The sequence below is a fragment of the Danio rerio genome, chromosome 20, assembly GCF_052040795.2.
Source record: "Danio rerio strain M-AB ecotype USA chromosome 20, GRCz13ab, whole genome shotgun sequence".
Lineage (NCBI taxonomy): Eukaryota > Metazoa > Chordata > Actinopteri > Cypriniformes > Danionidae > Danio > Danio rerio.
The window spans coordinates 50,288,094-50,314,424 of record NC_141040.1 but is presented as its reverse complement, the minus strand read 5'-3'; the positions used below and the strand labels follow the sequence as shown (position 1 = coordinate 50,314,424).

The window sequence follows — 26,331 nt, the reverse complement described above, 5'->3', positions numbered from 1 at the left end:
TAATGTTTCCATACCATACAGTTGACCAGCTAAACATTAAAGCACAATTTGCAGCGGTCGCCTGTTTTCCCAATGTAATCTGAGCGATCTACTGCACGCACATTGCTATAAAGACACTATCTGAAGATGAATTTGCATGCGTGAATCAGAAACATTTCCATTTAATAAATGTGCAAATAAAATTGATGCACAAACTTATTAATGATTCCTACTTGTCTTTCTCGTGATAAATACTTGGCAAAATCTGATATGTAGCGAGGGAAAAAAGAAGATAGAGTTCCTCAGATGCTGGATTCGAACCGAGTTCATGCTTGAATGTGTCAAAACATGTTGATGTGCGTCTTACGAGCTGCGCCACTGAGACTGTTAAGAGTACTGCAACATTTTACACCTATAAACCACACTATTTCTTTTCTAATTCACTCAGTGCGATGTTCAGACCCAACTGTGTTAACCACATCAGCTAAACTCTCCCACTCTATTTTTTATTTTGTTGTTTATTCCGGAGAACAAACTTGCAAACTTGCTTTTCTCCAGTCTACCTCCGAAAGCAACACCTCCAAATCACATTCTGTTCAAGGTTTCTCTTCTTGCTTGCTTTTGCCATTGCTTTTTTCGTTGGGTTTTGCCAAAGTAGAGTCATTAGCATATTCATATGGGGGAGGAGACAGGGAGGGGTTTTGTGCTCGTGCATGTTGCACTCAGTTTTACGTTCATTCGGATGTACAAAAGATTATGCGTGGGATTCGGCGTACGCAGTTTCATACATCTGAATTTTTTTCTGCGTACGCACATTTACAGCTTGTTTTAGTAAGATTTCCACGCAAGTCTTCGTACATGAGGCCCCTGAGCTTCCACTCTTTGGTATCTTCATAGGTGTCCTTGAACATGGTTTCCTGTTAAATGTGGTCGCTTCGGATCTTGTGTTCAAGTTTGAGGTTCAGGATTCTCTGCTCTATCACTGTTTGTTGTCTGCACCTTTTTCTCTTCTGTTCCTCGCATCATCCACATTTCACAGCCATAGTTAAGTGCAGGTACAGCAGTGAAGTTGAAGAGTTGGGTGAGGGCTTTGACATCTATTGCTTTTGTGAGGACTTCTTGTATGCTCTTGAAGCTATTCCATGCTGTGCTGCATCGTTTCTGAATCTCGATGTCGTTTTTTGGTGACTTGTTGGCCCAGGTAGATGTATTTGTCGACAAAGTCGATGGTTTGGCCTTCTAGCATGATTGGGTTAAGTAGCGCAGAAGCTGTTCTTCTTTATCTGGGACTTGTTCCTGTTGATTTGCAGGCTGACTTTTACATTAACTTTGTTGAGTTCCTGTAGCATCAACTCAGCAATTAGTATGTTGTAGGCGAACAGGATGATGTCATCAGCCAATCGAAGAGGATATAGCAGGTAAAGTCTAGATCGGATATGCGGCCGGCCGGAAGTGCGATATGCACATTAATAAAGCAGCATTTTTTTATGACACTGTATAACAATAATTAATATTTTTACAGTACTGTGATGGTTGGGTTTAGGGTTGGGTTGGGGGTAGGCGTTAAAAATACATTTTACTGGGTAATTTAATAGATAACATAACTAATACTCGGTACAACAACTGATTTTACATTACTGTGACGGTTGGGTTTAGGGTTGGGGTGGGGGTAGACGTTAATAAAATACAACAAATGAGAAATTTAATAAATAATAGAAATAATTAACTAAATAATAAACTTGTTAACTTCCGGCCGCAAACGTATCCGCTCTAGCAACAACCGGTAAAGCAGCTCTCCATCAATTTAGATGCGCCTGTTGTTCCAATTCAGTTTTTGGAAGATGTCTTCCGTATGGCATTGAACAGATTCGGCAAGATGGTGTCACCCTGTCGCCACCTTGATTGATGTTGTGCAGCCAGTGTTGATATTTTGTAGTATTTGGATGTACTACTTTGGGATGTTCTGTCGGATCCACATGTCAGTAGCAGCATTGATTTACCGCCTTTTCATAGTCAATAAAGATCATGTAGACTGGGAATACTTTCCAGTACTTGATTGACAACCTGTAAATGGTCTGTCGTCGAGAAGCACTTTCGATGCTATCTGTTCACATGCCTGTTCGTTGGTAAAGAGTTTTGTCATCCGATTGACGAGCACTTGAAGTGAAGTAAATGGTTGGTAGTAGAATTTTTGGCCGGTAATTCTTCAGATCTTCAGTCACTTTTTTTGGTGTGATGACGGTGGTCGACTTCCTCCTCTGGTCTGGCACCTCTTCTATTTGAAGACAGTCGTTGAAAAGTGAGGCAAGGGCTTTCCAGAGAGTGTTCTCACCAGTCTTCAGCATTTTGTTTATAATACCATTTGGTTTAGGGGCTTTGCCATTATTGAGACTTTTCACAGTACAGCAGACTTTAGGTGGGATGATGTTGAGGATATCTTTATCTTCTAATGCATAGGTGTCAAAGTCAATTTCTTGAGGGCCACAGCTTTGCACAGTTTGCGCCAACCCTAATCAAACACGACTGATCCAAATAATCGAGGTGTTCAAAAGAATCTTAAACATCTTGATTACTTGCATCAGCTGTGTTTGATTTGGGTTTGAGCGGCAGCCCACAAGGAATTGACTTTGACACCAATGTTCTAATGCAGTGGTGCTCAACCCTGTTCCTGGAGATCGACCTTTCTGCAAAGTTCAGCTCCAACCCTGATCAAACACACCTGAACCAGATAATTAGGACCTGAACAGCACTTGATTATTACAGGCAGGTGTGTTTGATATGGGTTGCAACTAAGGGTGTCACGATCCTCCAAATCCTCGATTCGATTACATTTTCGATTCTAAAGGCACGATTCGATTCGATTTTCGATTATGAATAATTAATTAATTAATGACCAAATAATTATTTGTAGCCTACCGTTTAAACTACCTGACCTGCATGGTCTTTGTTTTACCCATAAACAAATCATACAGTAAATGAATAAAGGCAAGATACATGCATAATTACCATCTGTCAATCAGTTTTTTCTGCGGGACTCGTGAATAGGCAGAGATCTGTGTCGTTATAATGGCGTCGGTAAAAAAGACGCACAACCAACAGGAACCAGCCAACAGTATCTGAGGGGTGCGCTAAAATGACACAAGTGAGTGAAAGATTGAAGCAGTCCTCTGACTGCCTGGACCTGCTGTCTGGAGTGCATGGCTGTGGGCGCGTGTGTGTCTGTGTAGTCACGTGATGTGCATTTTCAGAGGTAGAGAGGAAGGAGGGCTGCTCAGAAATGCTACACGCCACTGTGGATGTCAAATCATTGTCGTTCTAAAATGCCATTTAAAAACAAAGACAGTGTAAACAGGGCCTGAGTGTGTACTTTTCGCGAGCGGATTTGCAACGGGGGCGGGCGGAGGATTGCGATGCCGGTGTTGTCTATCGGACGAACCGTACGTAATACGTACATAGCAGAGCTTGCAAAACTGTGTTTTTTTTGTCGACAACACGAACGTTGTCAACATAACTCACTGGAAATCCAAAATGCTTACACACCGGCGACTTCATTGAAAGAGGAGAAGGTTTAAGTTCTGTCGACGGGTCTCCTGCTTCTGCAGTTTAACAAGCACTTCAACAAGCCTGTTTTTTCCGCTTGGCAAGCCAAGCTGACATGACATGGGGGCGTGGCAGCATCGACGATTCTATTTTTTAATTCGATAATCGAAATTGAGCATAAATTTCGATCGATTTCAATTAAAAATCAAAATCGTGACACCCCTAGTTGCAACTGAGAACTGCAGGCAGGTCGATCTCCAAGAACAGGGTTGGTCAAGCCCTGTTCTAATGTATTGATTAGCTGAAGCATTAAGAGTTACTTCAACTGGGACTAAGGACCAAGCCGTGTCTTTGCTATTCTTATTGCAAGTCTTATCCCTTGCCACATTCCACTGGACTGATTGCTGATAATGTATTATTCTATGAGATGAGTTGCTTTAACTTGCATTTGCCCCTTCTTAGGCCTTTTCATGCCTCTTTGTGGGTCTCCAGTTCCCCAGACTTGAATGCTGTGTTCTGTATTTTGAGCTGAGTATTTACCTTGCTGTTGAACAACAGATTTGGATTGATTTGAATTACTAACAATGTAAGTAACTTTTAAACATGGTTTATGATTTTTTAAGGGGAATTTTGTTTCTAGATTTCCCCTTTATTATTATTCAGACAGCATTTTTTTTTTTTTTTTGCTGATATAGACCTTCGGGAAAGTTTCAATGGAAATGCAAATGATTTGACAGAAGGGAGGTTGTTGTGAAACTCTTGCACTATAAATGTGCCCCCTGTGCTCTGTCTGGTAGCTTTGGTTCATTGTAGAGAGAAAGGTAAGAGCATGGATGAAAGTCCAAGATTTCCTTGATGCAGATTTATACTTTGATTTATTCTGTTTAAGTGTTTCATTTACAATCCATTAAGATTTTCACATGTAATTCATTCATGCATATTTATTTCCAGTTGCACTCTTCAGTGAATGGTTTTAAATGGACATCCGGATCAACATCAGCCACAATGGAATCTGGGACAAACCTTTCCTTTGTTATGAGTTTAGTAACAGATCTTGTCAGAAGTTTGTTTATTCTTTGGAGACTCGAATATTGTTCTACATTCTTCTTAGTGCCTCTTCAATAATCACAATCATAGGAAACCTGCTGGTGATCATAACGGTCGTTCATTTCAGGCAGCTTCACACACCGACTAACTACCTCATCTTGTCTCTGGCTGTGGCCGATCTGCTTGTCGGAGGAGTTGTGATGCCTCCCAGCATGCTGCGCTCCATCGAGACCTGCTGGTATCTGGGAGATTTGTTCTGTAAGATCCACAGCAGTCTTGATATCACATTGTGCACCGCTTCAATTCTAAACCTCTGCATCATTTCTTTAGACAGATATTACGCCATATGTCACCCGTTCCAATATCACAGTAAAATGACGTCGCTTGCCACATTGGTTATGATTATCATCTGCTGGACTGTTTCGGCTGTTCTGGGCTTTGGCATGATCTTCATGGAGCTGAATATTCTCGGTGTTAAAGATTTTTACTATGAGAACATTAAATGTGATGGAGGATGTACACTGTTTCAGAGTAAAACCGGAGGTACTGTGTTCTCACTGATCTGTTTTTATATTCCTGCTTTAGTCATTCTCTTTGTGTATCTTAAAATCTTACATGAAGCTCAGCGGCAGGTTCAGGCCATCCAGAGTGTGAATTCTGAACTGAAGAAAGAGGGAAAAGCCAATAAGACTTTAGCCATCATCATTGGAGTGTTTCTGACTTTGTGGGTTCCTTTTTTCCTCTGTAATCTCATTGATCCATTCATTGGTTACTCTGTTCCTCCACTGCTGTTTGACTTGTTCTATTGGATCGGATATTATAATTCCACCTGTAATCCCATAGTGTACGCCTTCTTTTACAGCTGGTTCAGACATGCTTTCAGAGTCATTCTGTCCAAAGCAATATTTCAGACTAATTCTTCAAGAACTGTGCTGTTGTAAAATTAAACAGATAAAATTGTAGACATGGATTTTGATTATGCTTTATTTTTTGATTGGTACATATTACAGTTGAACTTATATATATATATATATATATATATATATATATATATAAATATATATATATTTACATATATATGTATGTGTGTGTGTGTGTGTGTGTGTGTGTGTGTGTGTGTGTGTGTGTGTGTGTGTGTGTGTATATACGTAAGTAATACCATTAATGATTAAAGTGACGAGGTGAGGGGAGGTTGGGAAATAGGGAGAGAACAATGAGAATAATAAATAAAATAAAAATAATACAAATAAAAGCATTACTATACCAATGATAATTACGAATTATACAAATGATTTCTAAATAAACATATGAAAATACAGTAAATATGTTTTCTAAATCCTGTATGTAATATAAATTTCTGCACTGAATGTCCCTCCGATGTTTAACTTTGCTCTCATCCATACATACTCTATGTATTAAAGTTGAACATTGTATCTATGAAAAGGGTCTGCGCTCAGTTCCACAAACACACAAAAAATCCATCTCCTCCACAATCTGACTTTCAGTCTAGTCCTTTAAAGCACAAAATAAAAAAATTGGATTCATTCATTATAATTGTATACATACTAGAGGCCTAAAGTTCCTTTATAATAGTTGTTTATCATTAGTTCAGTATGACTTATCAAGAATATAAACCTATTTATTTTATCCAATAACAATCCTATGAATGGGAAATTTCCAAAACATACATTGCATATTTTTCAAGCCTTTCAATCTTTTGCCTGAACTTATGCCAGTCTCATACTAGTGTTACGTTTTTATTTCCAGTCTCATGTTTTAGCCTAATAAGTGTACTTTCAGAGCCGTTAAAGTAGGGCTGTCACGATATTATGTTTTTTTTTCATTTGGTATCGATAATTAATTATTGAGGAATATTAGGATTTTTTTGTTATTTAACCACTTTATTTGCCTTAGTAATGTTGGAAAATTAAAATAGTTTTAAAAGTCAAAAACAAAAATATTTAAACAAAACATCTAATCTCTTTATAATAAAATAAGCATAAGTGTTCAAGTGACTTAAACTTGATAGATAAAATGTTACAAAGTGTGTACAATGGTAAATGTAGATCAACATCTGTAAGGTGTGAATGATAATGATACAGTAAACTTCAAACTCTGCAAACAAAGCAAATTATGATAATCAAAGTAAAAAATCTAAGTAAAGGAATCAGCAATCATTAATACATATTGTAACATTACAAACTGTGACGTTGAATAACTACATTACCCTGTATGGTAATGTTAAAAATTCAGATGGGGTGCTAGTGGCTAGGATGCACAAGAAAAGAAACCAAAAAGCCACTCTGGTGACATCCCTAGATCCTTTTTTTTTATTTACAGTCACTTCACTGCTGATATACAGCACTCGTTTTCATGTGTGTTGTTCTGACCTGAAGAGGCAAGCGCGAGCGTGTGGTTTCCTTCACCATTTTCAATGCGCTTTGCCTGTCCTGGCATTTTTCATAACTAGGTGAACATCAACCGTTTTCTCAGAGGATTACAAATGGACAAATCATTGCTGCAGCTCTGATGCAAGTTTATAGAAAAATGTAAAAAGCACTTTAGTATTTGGATGCTCTGTGTTTGTCCGATGTAATTAGTCTGCTGTTGATACTGAAATGTGTATATTTTATACAAAGTGTGATGCAGATTGGTTAGTTTTACTTGCATGAATCACAGTGCGCTCGTGGCATTCAGAAAAGTTCAACTAGGTGTACCTGAAAAATGTGTGCTATGTTGCACACCATGTGCATGTTGTGTAAGTTACCTCCATTGGAAATGACAAACTTACACCCTAAGCTTATTGGCATTGCTTCCAAGGCGCTCGCTCAGCAGCCACATTTCAATTTAAATACATCGCTTCATACCAAACTTTTTTTTTTTTTTTTTAAACGTTATTGACAATGGTGTTCGATCAATATCAATATCAATATATATATTGATTTAAACGCCCAATCCTACGATAATGTAACAAATGTGTGAAAATGCCTGGTTAAAAGGCACATGGATTCATTACATGCACTTTTAAGGTTTAATCACTTTACAGCAGGGGTGTAATGAATAAGAGTGCAAAAAATATTGATGCATCATGATTCCTTCTCCAATGATTTTGAATCGATTCCTAAAAGTTATGAATCAATACTGTATTTGACTTTGACAATGCGAGCCTGCATTGAAATGAGCTTTAACCTGAAAAAATAATAAGAGTTAACAGGCACACATGCTTATGCTTCCATATTCGCTCAATGGATAATTACAGGCGGAGAGTGGCACTTCTGATGCATTGTGTGGCCAGCTGTAGGACACGGTTCAAATTCCTTCCTCAACTGAAAGTGAAACCTCGGGTCGTCATATGGTAATAACGCAATGCTGCGCTGCGTGACCAGCATTTTAAATCATAAAGGAGTTAGGTGACATGATGCATGGACACTGACTGCTGAATTGGCTCCATTACGGCACACTCCATTGTAGCACATTATGATTTTGCCAAGTACGATGTGATCCTGGATTAACATCTATGTTGATCCTGGAGCATTATATTTGTTAAAAAACATAATCCATACTTATTCCCTACCCCTAAACCCAACCATAGCTGTACATTATTTCCAAAATTCAGAGGGCAATAATAGTTGGATAACACTCATGTAGAAGTGCATAAACATAACCATAAGCCTAAATTTAACATAAACCATAAACGCATCCCTTAATTCTGATTGGCTGATTGGAATGTTGTTCCTGGATCAACATAGATCTTAATCCAGCAACATGTACTACTTGGTGAAATCAGGTTAGGGATTCATTACGCATGAAGGATGCTGGCTTATTCTGCAATGTGAATGATTGCTGGAATTGAAAGTGAACTGTAGGCCTACTGCATACAGTAGTGTTTCAAACACGAAACATTGCTTTACATTAAACAGCTTGTTTCATGCTTTAAGAATACTAATATCTTGCAAAACGACTAGTAAAATATTATTTACTGTTATCATGGTAAATCTACATATTAAATCTTGATAAGTGTTTTGTTACACCCCTACTTTATAGGGTCGCAATGATTGTTTTTGTCAGTGTCTCTCATGACAACTTTGAATCTACAACTCTGCCAACTCGACTCTACACCATAACTTTTCAATCCAGATGGATGGGGCAACCATTACTGCATCCAAAATGGTGAAAAGCCTTGGAGTAACGATTGATGACCAACTAAACTTCTCTGACCACATTTCTAGAACTGCTCGATCGTGCAGATTCGCACTCTATAACATCAGAAAGATCCGACCCTTCTTATCTGAACATGCAGCTCAACTCCTTGTTCAAGCTCTTGTTCTCTCCAAACTGGATAACTGCAACTCTCTACTAGCTGGGCTTCCAGCTAACTCTATCAAGCCTCTTCAACTGCTCCAGAATGCAGCAGCACGAGTTGTCTTCAATGAACCTAAACGAGCACATGTCACTCCGCTGCTAGTCCGTTTGCACTGGCTGCCAGTTGCTGCTCGCATCAAATTCAAAGCTCTGATGTTTGCCTACAAAGTGACTTCTGGCTTTGCTCCTTCTTATCTGCTCTCGCTTCTGCAGATCTATGTGCCCTCCAGAAACTTGCGTTCTGTGAATAAACGTCGCCTCGTGGTTCCATCCCAAAGAGGGAAGAAATCACTTTCGCGAACGCTCACGCTCAATCTGCCCAGTTGGTGGAATGAACTCCCTAACTGCATCAGGACAGCAGAGTCACTCGCTACTTTCAAGAAACGACTAAAAACCCAACTATTTAGTCTCCACTACACTTCCTAATCTGCAATTGCCTCTCTGAATATCACACTAACAGTACCAAAAAAAAATAAATAAATACTAATACTACTAATACTTCCCTTCTTAGACTTTACAGACCTGAAACTTGCCTACAGCACTTATTCATTGTTGCTCTTGGTTGTGTAAATTGCTTCCTTGTCCTCATTTGTAAGTCGCTTTGGATAAAAGCATCTGCTAAATGACTAAATGTAAATGTAAATGTGAATGAAACAACCTTGTGTTTACCACATTTGTTGAGTATTTGAACTGAAACTGTGCTTGATGTTCGTTCATCCACCCTTTTAATTCATCTGGGAAGACTTTTCCACAAGGTTTAGGAGTGTTTTATGGGATCTTTTTTAAAACAAGGTTTTAAAGATGTTCAAACGTGTTCATTCAGGTTGAGGTCAGGACTCTGTGTTGGCCAGTCAAGTTGCTTCATACCAAACTGGTTCATCCTTTTCTTTATGGACCTTGCTTTGTGAACAGGGAGGGACCTTCATCTAAACTGTTCCCACTAAGTTGGGAGGATGAAATTGAGCAAATTGTCTGATAGGGCTGCACAATTAATCAAAGGAGATTTTCATGTGCAGTTCTGTAATCAGCAGTAAGGAGGAAAATTAACTACACGGAGCCATAGTCCACTGACAAGCTTCACACAAAATCATGGATGATTTAATCGCTGCAATTCTGAAATCGAAGATAACCATCCTGTGATTTGAAAGCTGTTGTGTCACATCTCAGTGAACTATGGCTCTGTGTTGCTGCGGATTTAAAAGCACATAAGTATACCACATTTACAGTAATAGCATATTTACTCCAAACTCAATTCATAACTTCTGCCGAGTTTGAAATAAATTGTTAAATGAGATGATTCTACTGTTGTGTGCTTATTAGTCTTGCTTAATCAGTAAAATCAGTTAAATATTGTGCACTTTTTGATTTTGTTTCCACATATGAGTTATTATGAGAGTTACTACTGAATACAGAGCTGTTTCTCTGGCAAGATGTGCATGAGAATTGCTGAATTGCGGTCTTTATTTAATTTCAATTTATCATTGACGATGGCATTGTCATTATGTGAAAAGTGTGGGAGGGGTGTTTGATAGAGTGCACGACGTGTCCGAAGAGCGAGGAGGGATCCGGGGGTGAGACGGGTGCGCAACTTATTTGAGGACATGGAGGGAGATGGCGATTTCTGGGAGATTGTCACCCGTTTGCAGGCATTATGAGTCCCGCAAATGCACAGAGACTCCCGGAACTTCTGGGTGACTTAATAATAATAATAATAATTCCTTACATTTATATAGTGCTTTTCTGGGCACTCAAAGCGCTTTACACACAATGGGGGGATCTCCTCATCCACCACCAGTGTGCAGCATCCACCTGGATGACGCGACGGCAGCCATTTTGCGCCAGACCGCACACCACACACCAGCTGATTGGTGGAGAGGAGACAGCGATGAAGCCAATTGGAATATGGGGATGGTTAGGAGACCATGATAGACAAAGGCCAGTGGGCAGATTTGGCCAGGATGCCGGGGTTAAACCCCTACTCTTTTCGAAGGACATCCTGGGATTTTTAACGACCACAGAGAGTCGGGACCTCGGTTTAACGTCTCATCCGAAAGACGGCGCTCACTGAGCAGTATAGCATCCCCGTCACTATACTGGGGCATTAGGACCCACACAGACCGCAGGTTGGGCGCCCCCTGCTGGCCTCACTAACACCACTTCCGGCAGCAACCTAGCTTTCCCATGTGGTCTCCCATCCAGGTACTGACCAGGCGCAGCCCTGCTTAGCTTCAGTGGGTGACCATGTGAGAGTTGCAGAGAGCTAGCTGCCGGAGCTAGCTGGGATGTCTGAAAATCACATTTAACAATTATAGTGAGACACAATCCAGCGGTACATTCTTGATAAACTGTCCGACGTGCACTGCTCTCTGGAGCTCAGAGGAGCGGATGACAGTGTGTGGCTGTGTGTGTGCATGGCTGTTTCTGTGTGTCTGTGGTCATGTGATGTGCGTTTCTAGCGGACGGAGGGTGTTCAGAAATGCTAGGTAAAACACGGTGTGGATGTGGATCGTTTTGGTTCTAAAATGCCATTTTAATATTAAGACGTATTAGTGCTAACGGGGCCTGAAAGTGTATTTTTCACGAGTGAGTTTGTGACGGGGGCCGAGTGGAGGATCGGCGGTGCTGGCCTTAGCATCGTGTTGTCTATTGGCCATCGGCGATGGATGATTGCATCATCTATCGCCCCAACCCTAAATCATGCAACCATGATGTCTGCTTTGCTGAAGCATTAAGTGTGTACTCACACTAGGCTATCTTAACCGTGCCCAAGCACGTTTGACCCCCATTTCCCTGGTTCATTTGACAAGTGTGAGTGGTTCGAATCAGGTTCAGGCATGGTTCAGTTGGGCGGCATTTGCCCAGCAAACCTCCTAATACATGCAGCACGATGGCTTTGATGAACATTCAATGGGGCTCAACAATAAAGACTGCCCGATGGCCCGGGGCCAGTGTGAAAGATGTTCGGGACAGTAGAGAGAATCGTTACTGACCCGATCAGGCCAGTGCTGCCTTGCTTGTCACAAAATTTTAATTTGCCTGCAACTATTTGTCAATTGTGTGCAAATACAGTCTTCGAATCGAGAAACAATTTGTGCAATTGAAAGTCTTTGAATGCTACCTTTTTCTGTGAAGTCAGAAACACCATATTGCTTTTTGGTTCCTTTTATCTGATTGGATGTACTGGTAAAAACCAGTACAGTGAAGAAACGGCAACATGACGGCAACATCAAATTATGAGACTTAAAGAAAACGTCTGTTTTTAACATTGTGGATAAATATATTTACATCGGTACAAGATGGAAAAAAATTGAAGTGATGTTTTGCTTAGTTTTCCGTCACATTTAAGCCTTTTGTTTTGCAATAAAATACCTGCACATCTTCCATACTGCTTTATTTTACTGCGAAATATTTAAACATTTTTTAAAAAATATTTAAATGATAGATTTACAGACATTATTTTTGACATTATTTTAAATATGTGGCTAAGAAGTAGCTATTTTATTTATTTATTGATTTATCTGGGTGGGGCCAGTGAAAATTTTGGCAGGGCTAGTAAAAATTTGAACCGCTGATCCAGGTGGGCCAGTAGAAAATGTTCTCAGCGTGGAACCCTGATTCATGAGCGTCAAAAGTGGTGGATTTGTTCAGCAAAAGATTTGACTGTGTCGTCACTGCATATCAAACCACTAATAATCCTACGAAACAATATAACTTAAGCAATCTCCACTGTGCAGAGCGAGATCGCTTATCTTCTGTTAAACTGAACAGTCGCATTATTGATGACGTAAGCGTACTCTGGTTCGGAAGGCAAAAAGTGCTTTGTTAGTGTGGGCTGAGGCTGAGAAGCGAGGGGGGACAATTGCGCCTGTGCACGGTTCAAGACAACCTAGTGCCTAGTGTGAATACAAGAGTGTGTATATGAGTTACTTAAAGTGGAACCAAGGACCAAGCTCTGTCTTTGCTGTCCTTATAGAGTTATCCCTTGCTACACGTTACTGGAATGATCTCTTGTTATGTATTCTTCTATGAGCTGCTTTAACCTGCATTTGCCCTTTCTTAGGCCTGTTCAAAACTTTTTGTAGGCTTCCAGGTCCCCAGTCTTAAACACCATGTCCTGTATTCTGAGCAGAGTCCTAATCTTAAAGTTTTAGATTGGAGAACATAGACAGCAGATGTTTATCCTGCTTAGGCCTACATCATGGCCAGCTCCCAGGACAAGTTAAAACTGTGATAGAAGATGCACAATGTTCTAGTGCAAAGCTTGAGCAACTTGATTCTTCTTGATCTCTTACTTAACATTCTAGCTTTTATCCTGATCTGCATGTACATCAATTATAAGACATATTTGTATTCTAAACAATGGTTTATCATTATTTTCAGATGCATTTTTTTTTATACTTGAGTGAAAGTTATTTTTTTATTATTGTTTTTTTGCTTTCTGTGAAGCTTACACGGAAACGCAAATGATTTGACTGGAGGGAGGTTGTTATGAAACTTATGCGCTATAAATGTGCCCCCTGTGCTCTGTCTAATAGCTTTGGTTCATTGTACAGAGAAAGGTAAGAGCATTGGATGAAAGTCTAAGATTTCCATGATGCAGATTTAGTCTTTGATTTATTCTGTTTAAGTGTTTCATTTACAATCCATTGAGATTTTCACATGTAATTCATTCATGCATATTCATTTCCAGTTGCACACTTCAGTATTTAAAGGCTGGGACTGAAATCTCTCCCTTGTTTCAAACAGGAAAGCTTCAGTGAATGGTTTTAAATGGACATCCGGATCAACATCAGCCACAATGGAATCTGGGACAAACCTTTCCTTTGTTATGAGTTTAGTAACAGGTCTTGTCAGAGGTTTGTCTATCCTTTGGAAACACGAATTTTTCTCTACATTCTTTTTAGTGCCTCTTCAATAATCACAATCATAGGAAACCTGCTGGTGATCATAACAGTCGTTCATTTCAGGCAGCTTCACACACCGACTAACTACCTCATCTTGTCTCTGGCTGTGGCCGATCTGCTTGTCGGAGGAGTTGTGATGCCTCCCAGCATGCTGCGCTCCATCGAGACCTGCTGGTATCTGGGAGATTTGTTCTGTAAGATCCACAGCAGTCTTGATGTCACATTGTGCACCGCTTCAATTCTAAACCTCTGCATCATTTCTTTAGACAGATATTACGCCATATGTCACCCGTTCCAATATCACAGTAAAATGACGTCGCTTGCCACATTGATTATGATTATCATCTGCTGGACTGTTTCGGCTGTTCTGGGCTTTGGCATGATCTTCATGGAGCTGAATATTCTCGGTGTTGAAGATTTTTACTATGAAAATGTTGATTGTAATGGAAGATGCCTTGTGTTTCAGAGCAGAGAGGTAGCTGTCTTTATGTCATTGGCCTGTTTTTATATTCCTGCATTTGTCATGCTCGGTGTGTATCTTAAAATCTTACATGAAGCTCAGCGGCAGGTTCAGGCCATCCAGAGTGTGAATTCTGAACTGAAGAAGGAGGGAAAAGCCACTAAGACTTTAGCCATCATCGTGGGAGTCTTTCTGACATTCTGGATTCCCTTTTTCCTCTGTAATCTCATTGATCCCTTTATTGGTTATTCTGTTCCTCCACTTCTCTTTGACTTGTTCCTGTGGGTCGGATATTATAATTCCACCTGTAATCCAATAGTGTACGCCTTCTTTTACAGCTGGTTCAGACATGCTTTCAGAGTCATTCTTTCTGGAGGAATATTTCAAAGCAATTCTTCAAGAACAGCACTGTTGTAAATGTAATCTCAAAGTCAGATGTCTTTGTTGAAACATTACACACATTGCTTTAATGTTATATTGCTTTTTTTATGTTGCCTAATGTGGCCTCATTATTGTATTTTTATTTATGCTCAAAACTGACTCCACAAGATACAAATAAATTCCATCTACTGCGTATTTTAATCATCACTTGATTCAGATCTGGCCCACACCACAACCCCAACCATAATTAGTCTGAGTTTATAACTATATATATTTTTTTCATTGAAAAATATCTCTAGAACTTTTTAGAAAAATATATCTAAAGCTTTCTGTTTTCAGAGAATGTTTAATAACTCTTTATCATTTTTTTTTATTAACATTGTACAATTTCTATATTTTTAACATTATAAAAATTGAGCACTATTAAACTTTTGGTAAAGCACAAACCGTCTAGTCACAGTGTGAAAAATACTACACTGAAAAACATGATACACATGATATGACTTGTTCCACAATGTGTTGTTTTACACAAAGGGGGTAATAGTATTAAATTCACAAACTAGCACAATTTAAACCTATTTATAAATACTTTTTTTTTATTATTTTCAGGCTGTTGTTGAAATAAACATCAATTCTGCAAAAAAAAGTTATGTAAATGCCTCTGAATCTATAAACCAATGTCAACAAGTTACACTTACTGTAAATGTCAGTGCAGTAAGACAAAGTACAATTTATTTATTTATTTATTTTACTTACGGACCCTTTTAACAAGACTCTTTTCTGGCGTGTTTAACAGTCATCAGCATATTAAATGCTTACATTTCAAAACGTATGAACATTTATATGTATTTATGCATGTATTATATCATCCTTGCATCAAATGACAACTAATTTCCGCTTGTGCAATTGCAATGGGCAGGACATTAAATGTGTCGTTATTCTCTCTTCTGGCTAAAGTTAACACTCTTTTCCTTTACTTGAAAGTCTTGATAACACCATCAGGGAGTTTTTTCTTTTATTATTTCAGCAAATAGGATTGTAAAAAAAAATATTTGTTGTACTCTCCCATTCACTGCACTCTAACTTTACCCATATATGAGGATTTCCGCCACTGAGAAACCCAGAAATGTGAAAAGGGTCTGTTCTGTAGTGTGTTGAAACAATTCTTAGAGCCAATTTTACTAAATGGCAAATTATGCAAGAAAGCAACACAATAAAAGCCCAGTTTGGTTTGGAAGGTATTGTAAGAAAATGAGAAAATTAAAAGCATGCACATTTCCATTATGCCTAATGCAGTAACCTAACCAGCAAACATGCTTGTGCAGGGCCAATGCTGGCTTTTTGCAGGCACACACCAAATCCAATCGGAACCAGTGCAGGCTAGCCCAGGTGTGGCCCAAAATTGTGGATTCACTGTGGGCTCTTTGTGAGTAGCCCATGCAAGCAAACAGCCTACGGCACGTGTCAAAGCCAGTTCCAGGAGGACCCTGCTTCAACACACTTATCTGTAGGTTTCAAACAAGCCTGAAGGACTCAATTAGTTTGATCGGGTGTGTTTAATTAGGGTTGAACCTAATCGTGGAATGCTGTGGCCTTCCAGGAACTTTTACACTTTGAGTTTTTCACCTGTGGCCTACAGTAGTTCCATAAAGGCCCGCTCTGGGCCCAGAGAAGGCTGCGAAGACAGGGCCAATGAGAGTTTGCTCAATGAAAAAACATCAACCCATTAGTGTTGGCTCGGCATATGCAGTACTCATCTACTGTAGCCCCCAGGAGGCCCACACTGGCTTAGGACAGGCAGGCCCACTTTGAAGTCTGAGGATTGAAAATTGAAAGACTAGAAATTATCCCCTTCCCTGATTTGTGTGCATGAAAGACTTGTATGACTAAATGTCCCCACAATTATAGCAATAGCAGTAAATGTTTACCTTTTTTTGGTCCCCTTGAGGAAAACGGCTCATAAATCACACAAAATAGGGTATTTTGAAAAGTTAACAATGCAGAATGTTTCTTGCGAGGGTAGAAGCTATGTATAAGCATGATCATTATGTCTGTGGCCAGTCCCCACACTCAAAAAATGACTTTTGCTGCTTATAACTACTTATAACTACTACTAAATAACTACTTATCTAAAATGAGTTAAAACGACACAATTCGGGACGACTTAATTGTTTTTTCCACTTATTTTTTTAACTTAAGTTAACATAATCAAATTGCGTTGGGACAACATGAAGGAATTGTGCACTCTCAGAAATAAAGGTACACAAGCTGTCACTGTACCTTTTCAAAACGTACACATTTGTACTTAAAGGGTCCATACTGGTACCTCAAACGTATATATTTGTACCTAAAAGTTTTAAGAGGAACACTTTTGTACTTTTAAGCGCCAATATGGACCTTTTAGGTACAAATTTATATCTTTTGAAAAGGTACCACCCCTGTGACAGCTTACGTAGCTTTATTTCTGAGAGTGTGTAGAACCCAGCATTTTTTATTTATTTTTTTAATGTGCATTAACATAACTGTGTGTGTGTGTGTGTGTGTGTGTGTGTGTGTGTGTGTGTGTGTGTGTGTGTGTGTGTGTGTGTGTGTGTGTACGTGTTTTTGTGACATATCAGGACACAAATCTGTATAATGACATGGGTATGACACAGGTATTACAAAAAGGAGGTGAAATATGAGGACATTGGTGACGTCCTCATTTCTCAAAATGCGTATAAATCCTACAGAATGAGTTTAATCAGAGAGTAAAGCTGCACACAGTCTCCTGTGATGGTTGGGTTTAGGGGTGGGGTGGGGTGAGGGCAATATAATATACGGTTTGGACAGTATAAAATGAATGGAAACCTATGTAATGTCCCCACTTTTCACAAAAACAAACATGTGTGTGTGTGTGTGTGTGTGTGTGTGTGTGTGTGTGTGTGTGTGTGTACGTGTTTTTGTGACAAATCAGGACACAAATCTGTATAATGACATGGGTATGACACAGGTATTACAAAAAGGAGGTGAAATATGAGGACATTGGTGACGTCCTCATTTCTCAAAATGCTTATAAATCCCACAGAATGAGTTTAATCAGAGAGTAAAGCTGCACACAGTCTCCTGTGATGGTTGGGCTTAGGGGTGGGGTGGGGTGAGGGCAATATAATATACAGTTTGGACAGTATAAAATGAATGGAAACCTATGTAATGTCCCCACTTTTCACAAAAACAAACATGTGTGTGTGTGTGTGTGTGTGTGTGTGTGCGTGTGTGTGTGTACAGTTAAAACACAATCTGTTTTAAGTAACCAAGGGTCATGCTTTTTTGTTTTATTTTGACCTCTTTAGCCCCTGCTGGTGGATGCTGTAACTGCACTGTAACTGTAATCTGGCAGCAAAATGCCTTTTTTTCCCTGTTATCTTCTTTTCAGAGTGCTCTATAATTGTACAGTCTCTTTTAAAGCAGCATTTGTACTTTAAAACAGACAATATAATTCTAAAATTTAAGAATGTGTGTGTATTTTTATTATGTATTGCAGGACTACAATTCATTCTTGTGCTTGCTCTATAGACTGTTTTAACTGGGTGGCCATTGTTACACTTTTAAAAGCAGTGGAAGAGGTATTATATATTTAAATAGATATAACAAATCAATTAGTGATTCAGGAGGATTTTGGAAGGTCGGTTTGTTGAAAAATAAACACATGGATTTAATATAAAAAGCAGAATGTGACACTTAATGTATTCTTCAATTAGAGCATGCTTTTATTTTACTAAATAATACTGTGATATTGTTTGTTTTATAGATTTAAGGATGGGAAATGTTTGGAAAATGCTGCATGTGTATCAAAAATGGGTTTACAGCCAATGCAGTATAATAGTGCAGGCCTTCATTGATATTCAGTTGATATTCAACCAAACCCTACCACATTTTTTGCTTCTCACATTTCATTGATTTAGAGACACACACTTTTGATGCTCAAGAAGCATTTAATTACCGACATAATTCAGAAAAGGCAATACAAATGAATATGATAAAAGCATAACGTAATTATCAAAAACAAATCAGAAAATAGGAATGTGGTTTATGAAAGAAATTGAATTAGTGCAAGCCTGTTCTACATGTTAAAATACATATATGAATATTTATATAAATATATTTATATTATAAGGATCACTGTGTGTTTTAATGTTAAGTGTTACTGCATCGTATTTAAGATGTGTTTCAGTACATTATTCAAAAACACACACACACACACACACACACACACACACACACACACACACACACACACACACACACACACACAGACACACACACACACACACACACACACACACACAAAATGTCTGAATTGATCTGAATTTGTTTATTAGCATTTGAGCCTTTTTAACGTTGAGGGGTTTGTCTTATGCTTCAGTTGTTATGTATGAGCTGTATGACTTGTTATTTTAATTAGTATTGATTGTGTTGAGCACTTTGGAAAACGTTGCATTGTAAAAAAAATCTGCTATATAAATAAACTAACTTACTATCTGGATATAGTATACTATATACTATGCAAACATGTACTATGCAGTGCATATCACCTGAAGTTTTCAAGTGGGAATTTTAAATGTGGTGAGGTGTTAAAAGCATTTAATAAATCAAAGCTTGACATGGATTATAGATCATTTTGAGGAACGTAAACAATAACTGGTCCCAATGTATTTCCTGTTTTACATGTTTTCATTTTCATAGCTTCCGAGAATAAGGTCCACATATTGATAAATAATGTTATGATAGCTGCTTTAATATCGAGCTATGATTGAATTCCCTCTTTTTTTACTGTTATGAAATAGCTAGACAGCCAGCTGAAAATGTTCATGGGTCAGTGACATCACCACATTGAAATGGTCTATAACATATTATAGTTATTCCTATGTAAAATCTACTAAAACATTTCACATGTACAAACACAAGGGAAGGAATTAAGCAGAGAGCAGATTGGCCTACAGATTTAGCACAATTTATACAATTTCTCCAACAAAAGTTTGGATTTATCTCTGAACCAGCTGTAAAAAAAGGCATAAACCAAGGGGTTGAACACTGCGTTCAGATAAGCCACCCACATCAGAACCTCATACAGCAGAGCCGGTATTGTATGGTTGACAATAGGATCGATGATGTTACACATGAAATAAGGCGTCCAACAAGACATGAAAACTCCAATGATGATAGCAAGCGTTTTAGTGGCTTTCAAATCCATTTTAGTAGCTGACAGTGAGCTTGCGGTGCTATTTATAACACGGACATGTTTGAGTGCTATAATGAAAACCCTGCTGTACAGGCTGACAATTATAAACATGGGGAGGAAATAAAACACAAGCGAATACGTTACTCCGATTTCTCGGCCGTGCAATGCTAAACATCCTCCTTTACAAGCAACATGCAACTCCTCGGTTCTTTTTTTTTCGATTTTCAGCTCTGAGAATATAATACCGAAGCCGAAAAAGGCAGAGAAACTCCAGCTGATCAGGATCATGAATACGCTCACACGTGTGGTCATCCTGCTCTGATAGTGAAACGGTTGGCAAACTGCATAATATCGGTCGATCGAGATGAACACGAGGTGTAAAACAGATGCATTGCACAGTGTAAAGTCAGTAGCTGAGTGAAACTTGCAGAAAAAGTCACCAAAGTACCAGCACGTTTCCAAAGAGCGCAACATACTCGGGGGCATGACAAAACTGCCCAGAAGCAGATCCGATATGGCCATTGAGAGGATCAGGTAGTTGGTTGGTGTGTGGAGCTGCTGGAAAAAGGAGATGGTGCAGATGACCCACAGGTTACCAAACACTATCAGAATGATAGCAATAATAAAAAGGAGGTATAGAGGAGCACGGAACAGCGGAGAATAGACTGTCTTAACGCAGGAGTCATTTATGGATTCAAAACAGAGGCTGAACGTCTCTGCTGACCACTGATGATTCTGATTCATCATACAGGCAGTTCAGTACCTAGAAAGAGACAACAGATTGATTAGGCCTTACATGTAAACATTACATTCTGAGATTCAGAGATTAGGTCGAATTAAACATCACATATTAAACATAATATTTGCAATTTCGTTGTATTTAAAACCCATCTTATGTTTCAATTAATGCTTGCTGTAATTATGTGTTTGTTTCTTACCACAGGAAGCCTCCCTGCATCCTAAAGAGATGATGGTGGATGTGTACTTTCTAGCCTTTTGAATACTTCAACTCCATGAGGAACTTTCTGTAAACCAATGAAAATGGCTTGGTGGTGTCTTGTGAGTACATGACGTTTCTGATTTGCTTTCAACTCTCAAGATGTTTAAGGGTGAACTCTGTGTGTTTACTGTATCTGATGGTCAGTTTGGCTGGTCAGCACTGTCCATTGCCTGCTGGTAGGTGATTTCAGTATGTCTTATGATTTTCAGTTGATGTTTGCTTTGGGATTTTTTCCTTCTTCCAGATTTAATTGGACATAGTGTATTATATTCTTTTATTATAGGCTGTCAAAAGTATAAAAAGTGCTTTATAATGCATATCTGAAGTATTAATTTGTTAATATATCACGTTGTTTACAGTGCATCTGGAAAGTATTCATAGCACTTCACTTTTTCCACATTTGTTTATGTTACAGCCTTATTCCAAGATGGATTAAATTCATTTTATTTTCTCAAAATTCTACACACAATACTCCATAATGACAATGTGATAAAATAGTTTTTGAAATTGTTGCAAATTTATTAAAAATAAAAAACTGAAAAATTACATGTATTCAAAGCCTTTGCTCAATACTTTGTTGATGCACCTTTGCCAGCGATTACAGTCTCAAGTCTTTTTGAATATGATGCCACAAGCTTGGCACATCTGTCTTTGGGAATTTTTGCCCATTCCTCTTTGCAGTAACTCTTAAGCTCAATCAGGTTGGATGGGAAGCGACAGTGTACAGCCATTTTCAGATATCTCCAGAGATGTTCAATAGGATTTAGGTCTGGGCTCTGGCTGGGCCACTCAAAGACATTCACAGAGTTGTTGTGAAGCCACTCCATTGATATTTCCTACTTCCTGCAGGAAGATGAACCGTCGTCCTAGTCTGAGGTCAAAGGAACTCTGAAGCAGGTTTTCATTCAGGATGTCTCTGTACATTGCTGCATTCATCTTTCCCTCTATCTTGACTAGTCTTCCAGTTCCTGCTGCTGAAAAATATCCCCACAACATGATGATGGATGGTGTTAGCCTGGTTATATGCAGTGCCTGGTTTTCTCTAAACGTAACGCCTGGCATTCACTCCAAAGAGTTCAATTTTAGTCTAATCAGAGTAGAGAGTTTTGTTTCTTATGGTCTGAGAGTCCTTCAGATGCCTTTTGGCAAATTCCAGGCAGGGAGTGGCTTCTGTCTGGCCACTCTACCATACAGGCCTGATTGGTGGATTGCTGCACAGATGGTTGTCCTTCTGTAAGTTTCTGTAAGGCCCTTTGTCCACAAACACTCAGCTTAGATGGCCAGCCAGCTCTAGGAAGAGTCCTGGTGGTTCCAAACATCTTCCACTTACGTATGATGGAGGCCACTGTGCTCATTGGAACTTTCAGAGCAGCAGAAATGTTTCTGTAACCTTCCCCAGCCTTGTGCCTTGAGACAATCCTGTCTCAGCGGTCTACAGACAGCTCCTTTGTCTTCATGCTTGGTTTGTGCTTTGACATATACTGTCAACCTTGGGACCTTATATAGACAGGTGTGTGCCTTTTCAAATCATATCCAATCAACTGAATTGACCACAGGTGAACTCCAATGAAGATTCTGATCATCTCAAGAATGATCTGTGGAAACAGAATGTACCTGAGCTCAATTTAGAGCTTCATGGCAAAGACGGAATACTGATGTACATGTGATTTTTCAGGTTTTTTTATTTTTAATACATTTTTAACAATTTCAAAAACATTTTTTTTCACATTGTCATTATGGAGAATTGTGCGTAGAATTTTAAGGGAAAAAAAAAGATTTTTATCCATTTTGGAATTAGGCTATAACATAAAAAAGTTGACAAATTAAAGCGTTATCAATACTTTCCAGATGCACTATAAACTTTGCTTTATGAATTGGAATGCACTTTAAAATGACCACAGGTATTCACCTCTAGGGGAAGTGCTTGGGGAGGGCAGTTTAAAAGTGTGTGTGTGTGTGTGTGTGAGATTTTGACTTTAGGCCTTGTATAATGAGACTGTCAAAGGAGAAATTGGATAAAGAAACTTTTTTGTTTTTTGTTATAAATGTCTGACTAGAATTTAATTTTTAAAGATTAGTTTTAAGAAAGTAATTCATTAGAGGAAACATTATTATTATTATTATTATTATTTTATATATATATTTTAGCTGCTCTATAAGGTGACATTTTTACTTTTCTGTTGCATAACACTATTTTATATAAATAGAAGGCTGCAAATTGATTGATTAAAACAGTTTTTTTTTATTTGTACATTTTCATTTTAACACTTTTTAAATTTTTATTGACCTTTTTACAATGCAGCATCTTATACACATAAATGATGTGTTTTCTTGGAGACAGGAGTTTCTGCATTGCTTTATTTCTAACATGCAGCTGTTTGCTCTGAATGTCAACATTAGCTAGAAATGCAAACACAAGAGTTGGTTGCTAATATTACATGACTCATAGATAAATAAATATAGATGGATTGGTTAGACTTTGTCCCTTTTGGTGTATTTAAAGCAGGTGAAATTAATTAATACCTGTTTTATTTCCTAACAGAAGTCGGACAGACCAGTTGAGCTTTTTCTGTAGGACGAGAGTGTATTTTATGGAAAAGGCTGCTACTTGGAGAGAGAGAAAAATATTTATAGTAGCTCTTTTCTTTGGAATTCCTTAAAAGGAATATGTAGGAAAATTCATTTCTCCCTTGGGAGACGGTCTGTTTTATGGGTTGCTGCTAATTTAAACTACAGCTTTGTTTACAGCTGTTTTACAATGTGGATATACAGTGGACAGCAGAAGTGAACAAACTAAATCCAGACCATCTGCTAATTTCTTGTCATGAGATTTGCTCAGATTCATCTTCAGAACATATTAAATGGACTACCAAATGGATCTCTGTTATGAGGCGATGAATGGATCCTGTTGGAAATACGTACATCCGCATGCCATCCACGTTCCGATGCTCATCGCTATTATGTTGATCATCTCAATGACCTTCATTGGGAATCTACTGGTCATCATCTCCATTGGACATTTCAGACAACTCCACACACCAACAAATCAGCTGATTCTGTCTCTCGCCCTGTGTGACTTTCTGATTGGGTTGTTTGTGATGCCTCTGAGTGCTGTTCGCTCCATGCAGGGCTGTTGGTACTTTGACGAATTCCTTTGTAAGTTACACACATGCATTGACATCACTCTCAGCACCTCTTCCATTTTCCATCTTGTGTGTGTGTCTGCTGAGCGCTGTTGTGCTGTGTGTGGACCGTTAAGGTATCGTTCCTGTTTTGGATTATCAACGGTGCTGTTGATGATCTCCATCAGCTGGTTGATCCCTGGAATATTCGCTTACGTGATGACTTTCCTGGAGTTCAACATCCACGGAGGCAAAGACTTCTACGATGCTCATGTACGCTGTGTGGGAGGATGCCATGTGTTTTTTAGTCACGGTCCGGCAGTGTTCACCTCTGTGTTTTCCTTCTACATCCCTGGCTTCATCATTGTTGTCATCTATTCTCGAATCTACATGGTCGCCCGAAACCAGGAGAGATCTATTCGTCTTCAGTTAAACCAGTTGAGGCGGGTTTATCCATCAGGAGATGTGCAGCTTCAGACACGCAAGGCAACTGTCACCATTGCTATTGTGGTTGGAGCTTTCCTGGTTTGCTGGACTCCCTTTTTTCTGTGTAATATCCTCAATCCTTTTATTGGCTACGCGACACCGCCAATGCTGATTGATGCGCTTATGTGGTTTGGCTATGCTAATTCCACGTTAAATCCTTTTATTTACGCATTCATGCATTCCTGGTGTCGAAAAGCGGTAAGGATTATCGTAACTGGAGAAATATTTAAAAACAACAGCAGCAGAAAAGACTTGTACACGTAAATAAGGGTATATTTACACTATAAATTTTGTTTTCTTTGTGTACGTGTGTGTTAAGTTTTGCGGACTATTTGTGGACACAGGCAAATTATGTGCAACCGTTTTGTGGACACTGTCAAAGTGATCCCTTTTCTGAAGCGTCCATTAAAATGACTAAAGGTGCTATATCATGTCCGGCCAGTAGTTGGCGGTGTACTTGTGGATTAATAGAGGAGAATGCAATATGTACTAATGTTTAAATTTTTAATATGTGCATAGCTAGGGATGCTCATATTAAACATTTAACTATTAGCTGAAAGGATTCATTTTTGACTGATTAATAGTCCCTAAAAAAGATCCAACACAGGCTCATTCTGAGAACGTAGCCCTACAGATGTTTCTGGAGACCACGAATTATGTAGCCAGAGGTACGTATGGCTGCATTTACTTTTTTTTAAATGAACGCTACGGTGCGGTGTGACGCCGTTCCTTTTCGCGGTTACCAGCTAATCCAGCTGCAACAGTTTGTCCCATTAGCGCGTCATGTACGTCGGTGAACTTGAGATGCAGATCACATTGAGGGGGTTCGAGTCTGGTGAAGAGTGGTTCCCGAAAGCAGGTAAGACAAAAACAGAATCCAGAAAATAAAATAAACAAGTAAACAGCGGGGTGAGAATGTGGTTAAATCTGAAAATGTGTTTAAAAAAAATTAGACAAGGGCTTTTATGATTTTGGATTACTTTTAAAATGTGTTGTTTGGGTTTAGGGAAGTGGGTGGGCAGGTCAGTCAATAACATTGGATGAGTTTAGGGAGCGGGGGGGGGATGGGGAGTTAGTTGATTGTTCACTCAGTCAGTCAAAAAGCCTGTCAACAAATCAGTCGACAGCGATATCTGGTGGGTTTACACGAGAACAGCAGGCGCGAATGGCACTCGTGAGGGAAATTTGAGATCTCAAAAAGTGTACACAGCGGCCTCTCGTGGATTCACGAAAACAAAAACTGCAGAAAAACGTGCCGCCGGGACGTCTGTAGAGGAGAAGTCTGTAGAGGTACGTTTTCAGATTGAGCCTGGGTTGAAAAGATCCATATTATAAAATAGCCTACATAATATACAAATCAAACAAATCCAATGATGGACTCCAAGTTGTCCAAGTTGCACATATTAAAAATGCAATATTTAAAGGTCCAGTAGGTGATCTACCAAAATTCTAAAACATAAACGCTCACCTTAAAGATGGCAGCAGACAACCCACTAGTTCATGTGATTCGCCAGTTTGAGAACTTTACAGTACTTTATAATATTACAATTACAAATGAAAATCTGCAGGAATTACCTACAGTTGAAGTCAGAATTATTAGCCCCCCTGAATTATTAGTGCGCTTGTTTATTTTTTCTCCAATTTCTGTTTAATGGAGATCAGATTTTTTCAACACATTTCTAAACATAATAGTTTTAATAACTAATTTCTAATCACTGATTTATTTTAAAAGACTTTTGTAGTCTTCTATACAGCTTAAAGTGACGTTTAAAGGCGTAATTAGGTTAATTAGGTTAACTAGGCAGGTTAGGGTAATTAGGCAAGTTATTGTA

The 26,331-nt window shown here is 38.8% G+C and overlaps 4 protein-coding genes across 7 annotated transcripts; 3 read left to right on the top strand and 1 right to left on the bottom strand.

Moving 5' to 3' along the window:
* The first annotated feature begins 3,981 nt into the window (after positions 1 to 3,981).
* taar10d (trace amine-associated receptor 10d) lies at positions 3,982 to 5,528 on the top strand. Of its 2 annotated transcripts, XM_087297884.1 has the most exons (3): positions 3,982 to 4,105; positions 4,215 to 4,340; positions 4,471 to 5,528. In XM_087297884.1, the coding sequence occupies exon 3, from the start codon at positions 4,497 to 4,499 to the stop codon at positions 5,505 to 5,507; it is 1,011 nt and encodes a 336-aa protein (XP_087154010.1). In that variant the 5' UTR covers positions 3,982 to 4,105; positions 4,215 to 4,340; positions 4,471 to 4,496; the 3' UTR covers positions 5,508 to 5,528.
* Positions 5,529 to 13,358: 7,830 nt separating this feature from the next.
* Positions 13,359 to 14,866, top strand: taar10b (trace amine-associated receptor 10b). 2 transcript variants are annotated; one of them, XM_087297885.1, is made up of 2 exons: positions 13,359 to 13,487; positions 13,675 to 14,866. In XM_087297885.1, the coding sequence occupies exon 2, from the start codon at positions 13,699 to 13,701 to the stop codon at positions 14,707 to 14,709; it is 1,011 nt and encodes a 336-aa protein (XP_087154011.1). In that variant the 5' UTR covers positions 13,359 to 13,487; positions 13,675 to 13,698; the 3' UTR covers positions 14,710 to 14,866.
* A 4,788-nt stretch (positions 14,867 to 19,654) lies between these two features.
* On the bottom strand, positions 19,655 to 20,639 carry taar11 (trace amine-associated receptor 11). Its single transcript, NM_001083077.1, is given in 1 exon segment — positions 19,655 to 20,639. A coding segment is annotated over 1 exon segment (984 nt). The 5' UTR covers position 20,639.
* A 195-nt stretch (positions 20,640 to 20,834) lies between these two features.
* taar1b (trace amine associated receptor 1b) lies at positions 20,835 to 24,923 on the top strand. 2 transcript variants are annotated; one of them, XM_087297886.1, is made up of 2 exons: positions 20,835 to 20,950; positions 23,434 to 24,923. In XM_087297886.1, exon 2 carries the CDS (start codon positions 23,753 to 23,755, stop codon positions 24,761 to 24,763), a length of 1,011 nt encoding a protein of 336 aa, XP_087154012.1. In that variant the 5' UTR covers positions 20,835 to 20,950; positions 23,434 to 23,752; the 3' UTR covers positions 24,764 to 24,923.
* The last annotated feature ends 1,408 nt before the right edge of the window (positions 24,924 to 26,331 follow it).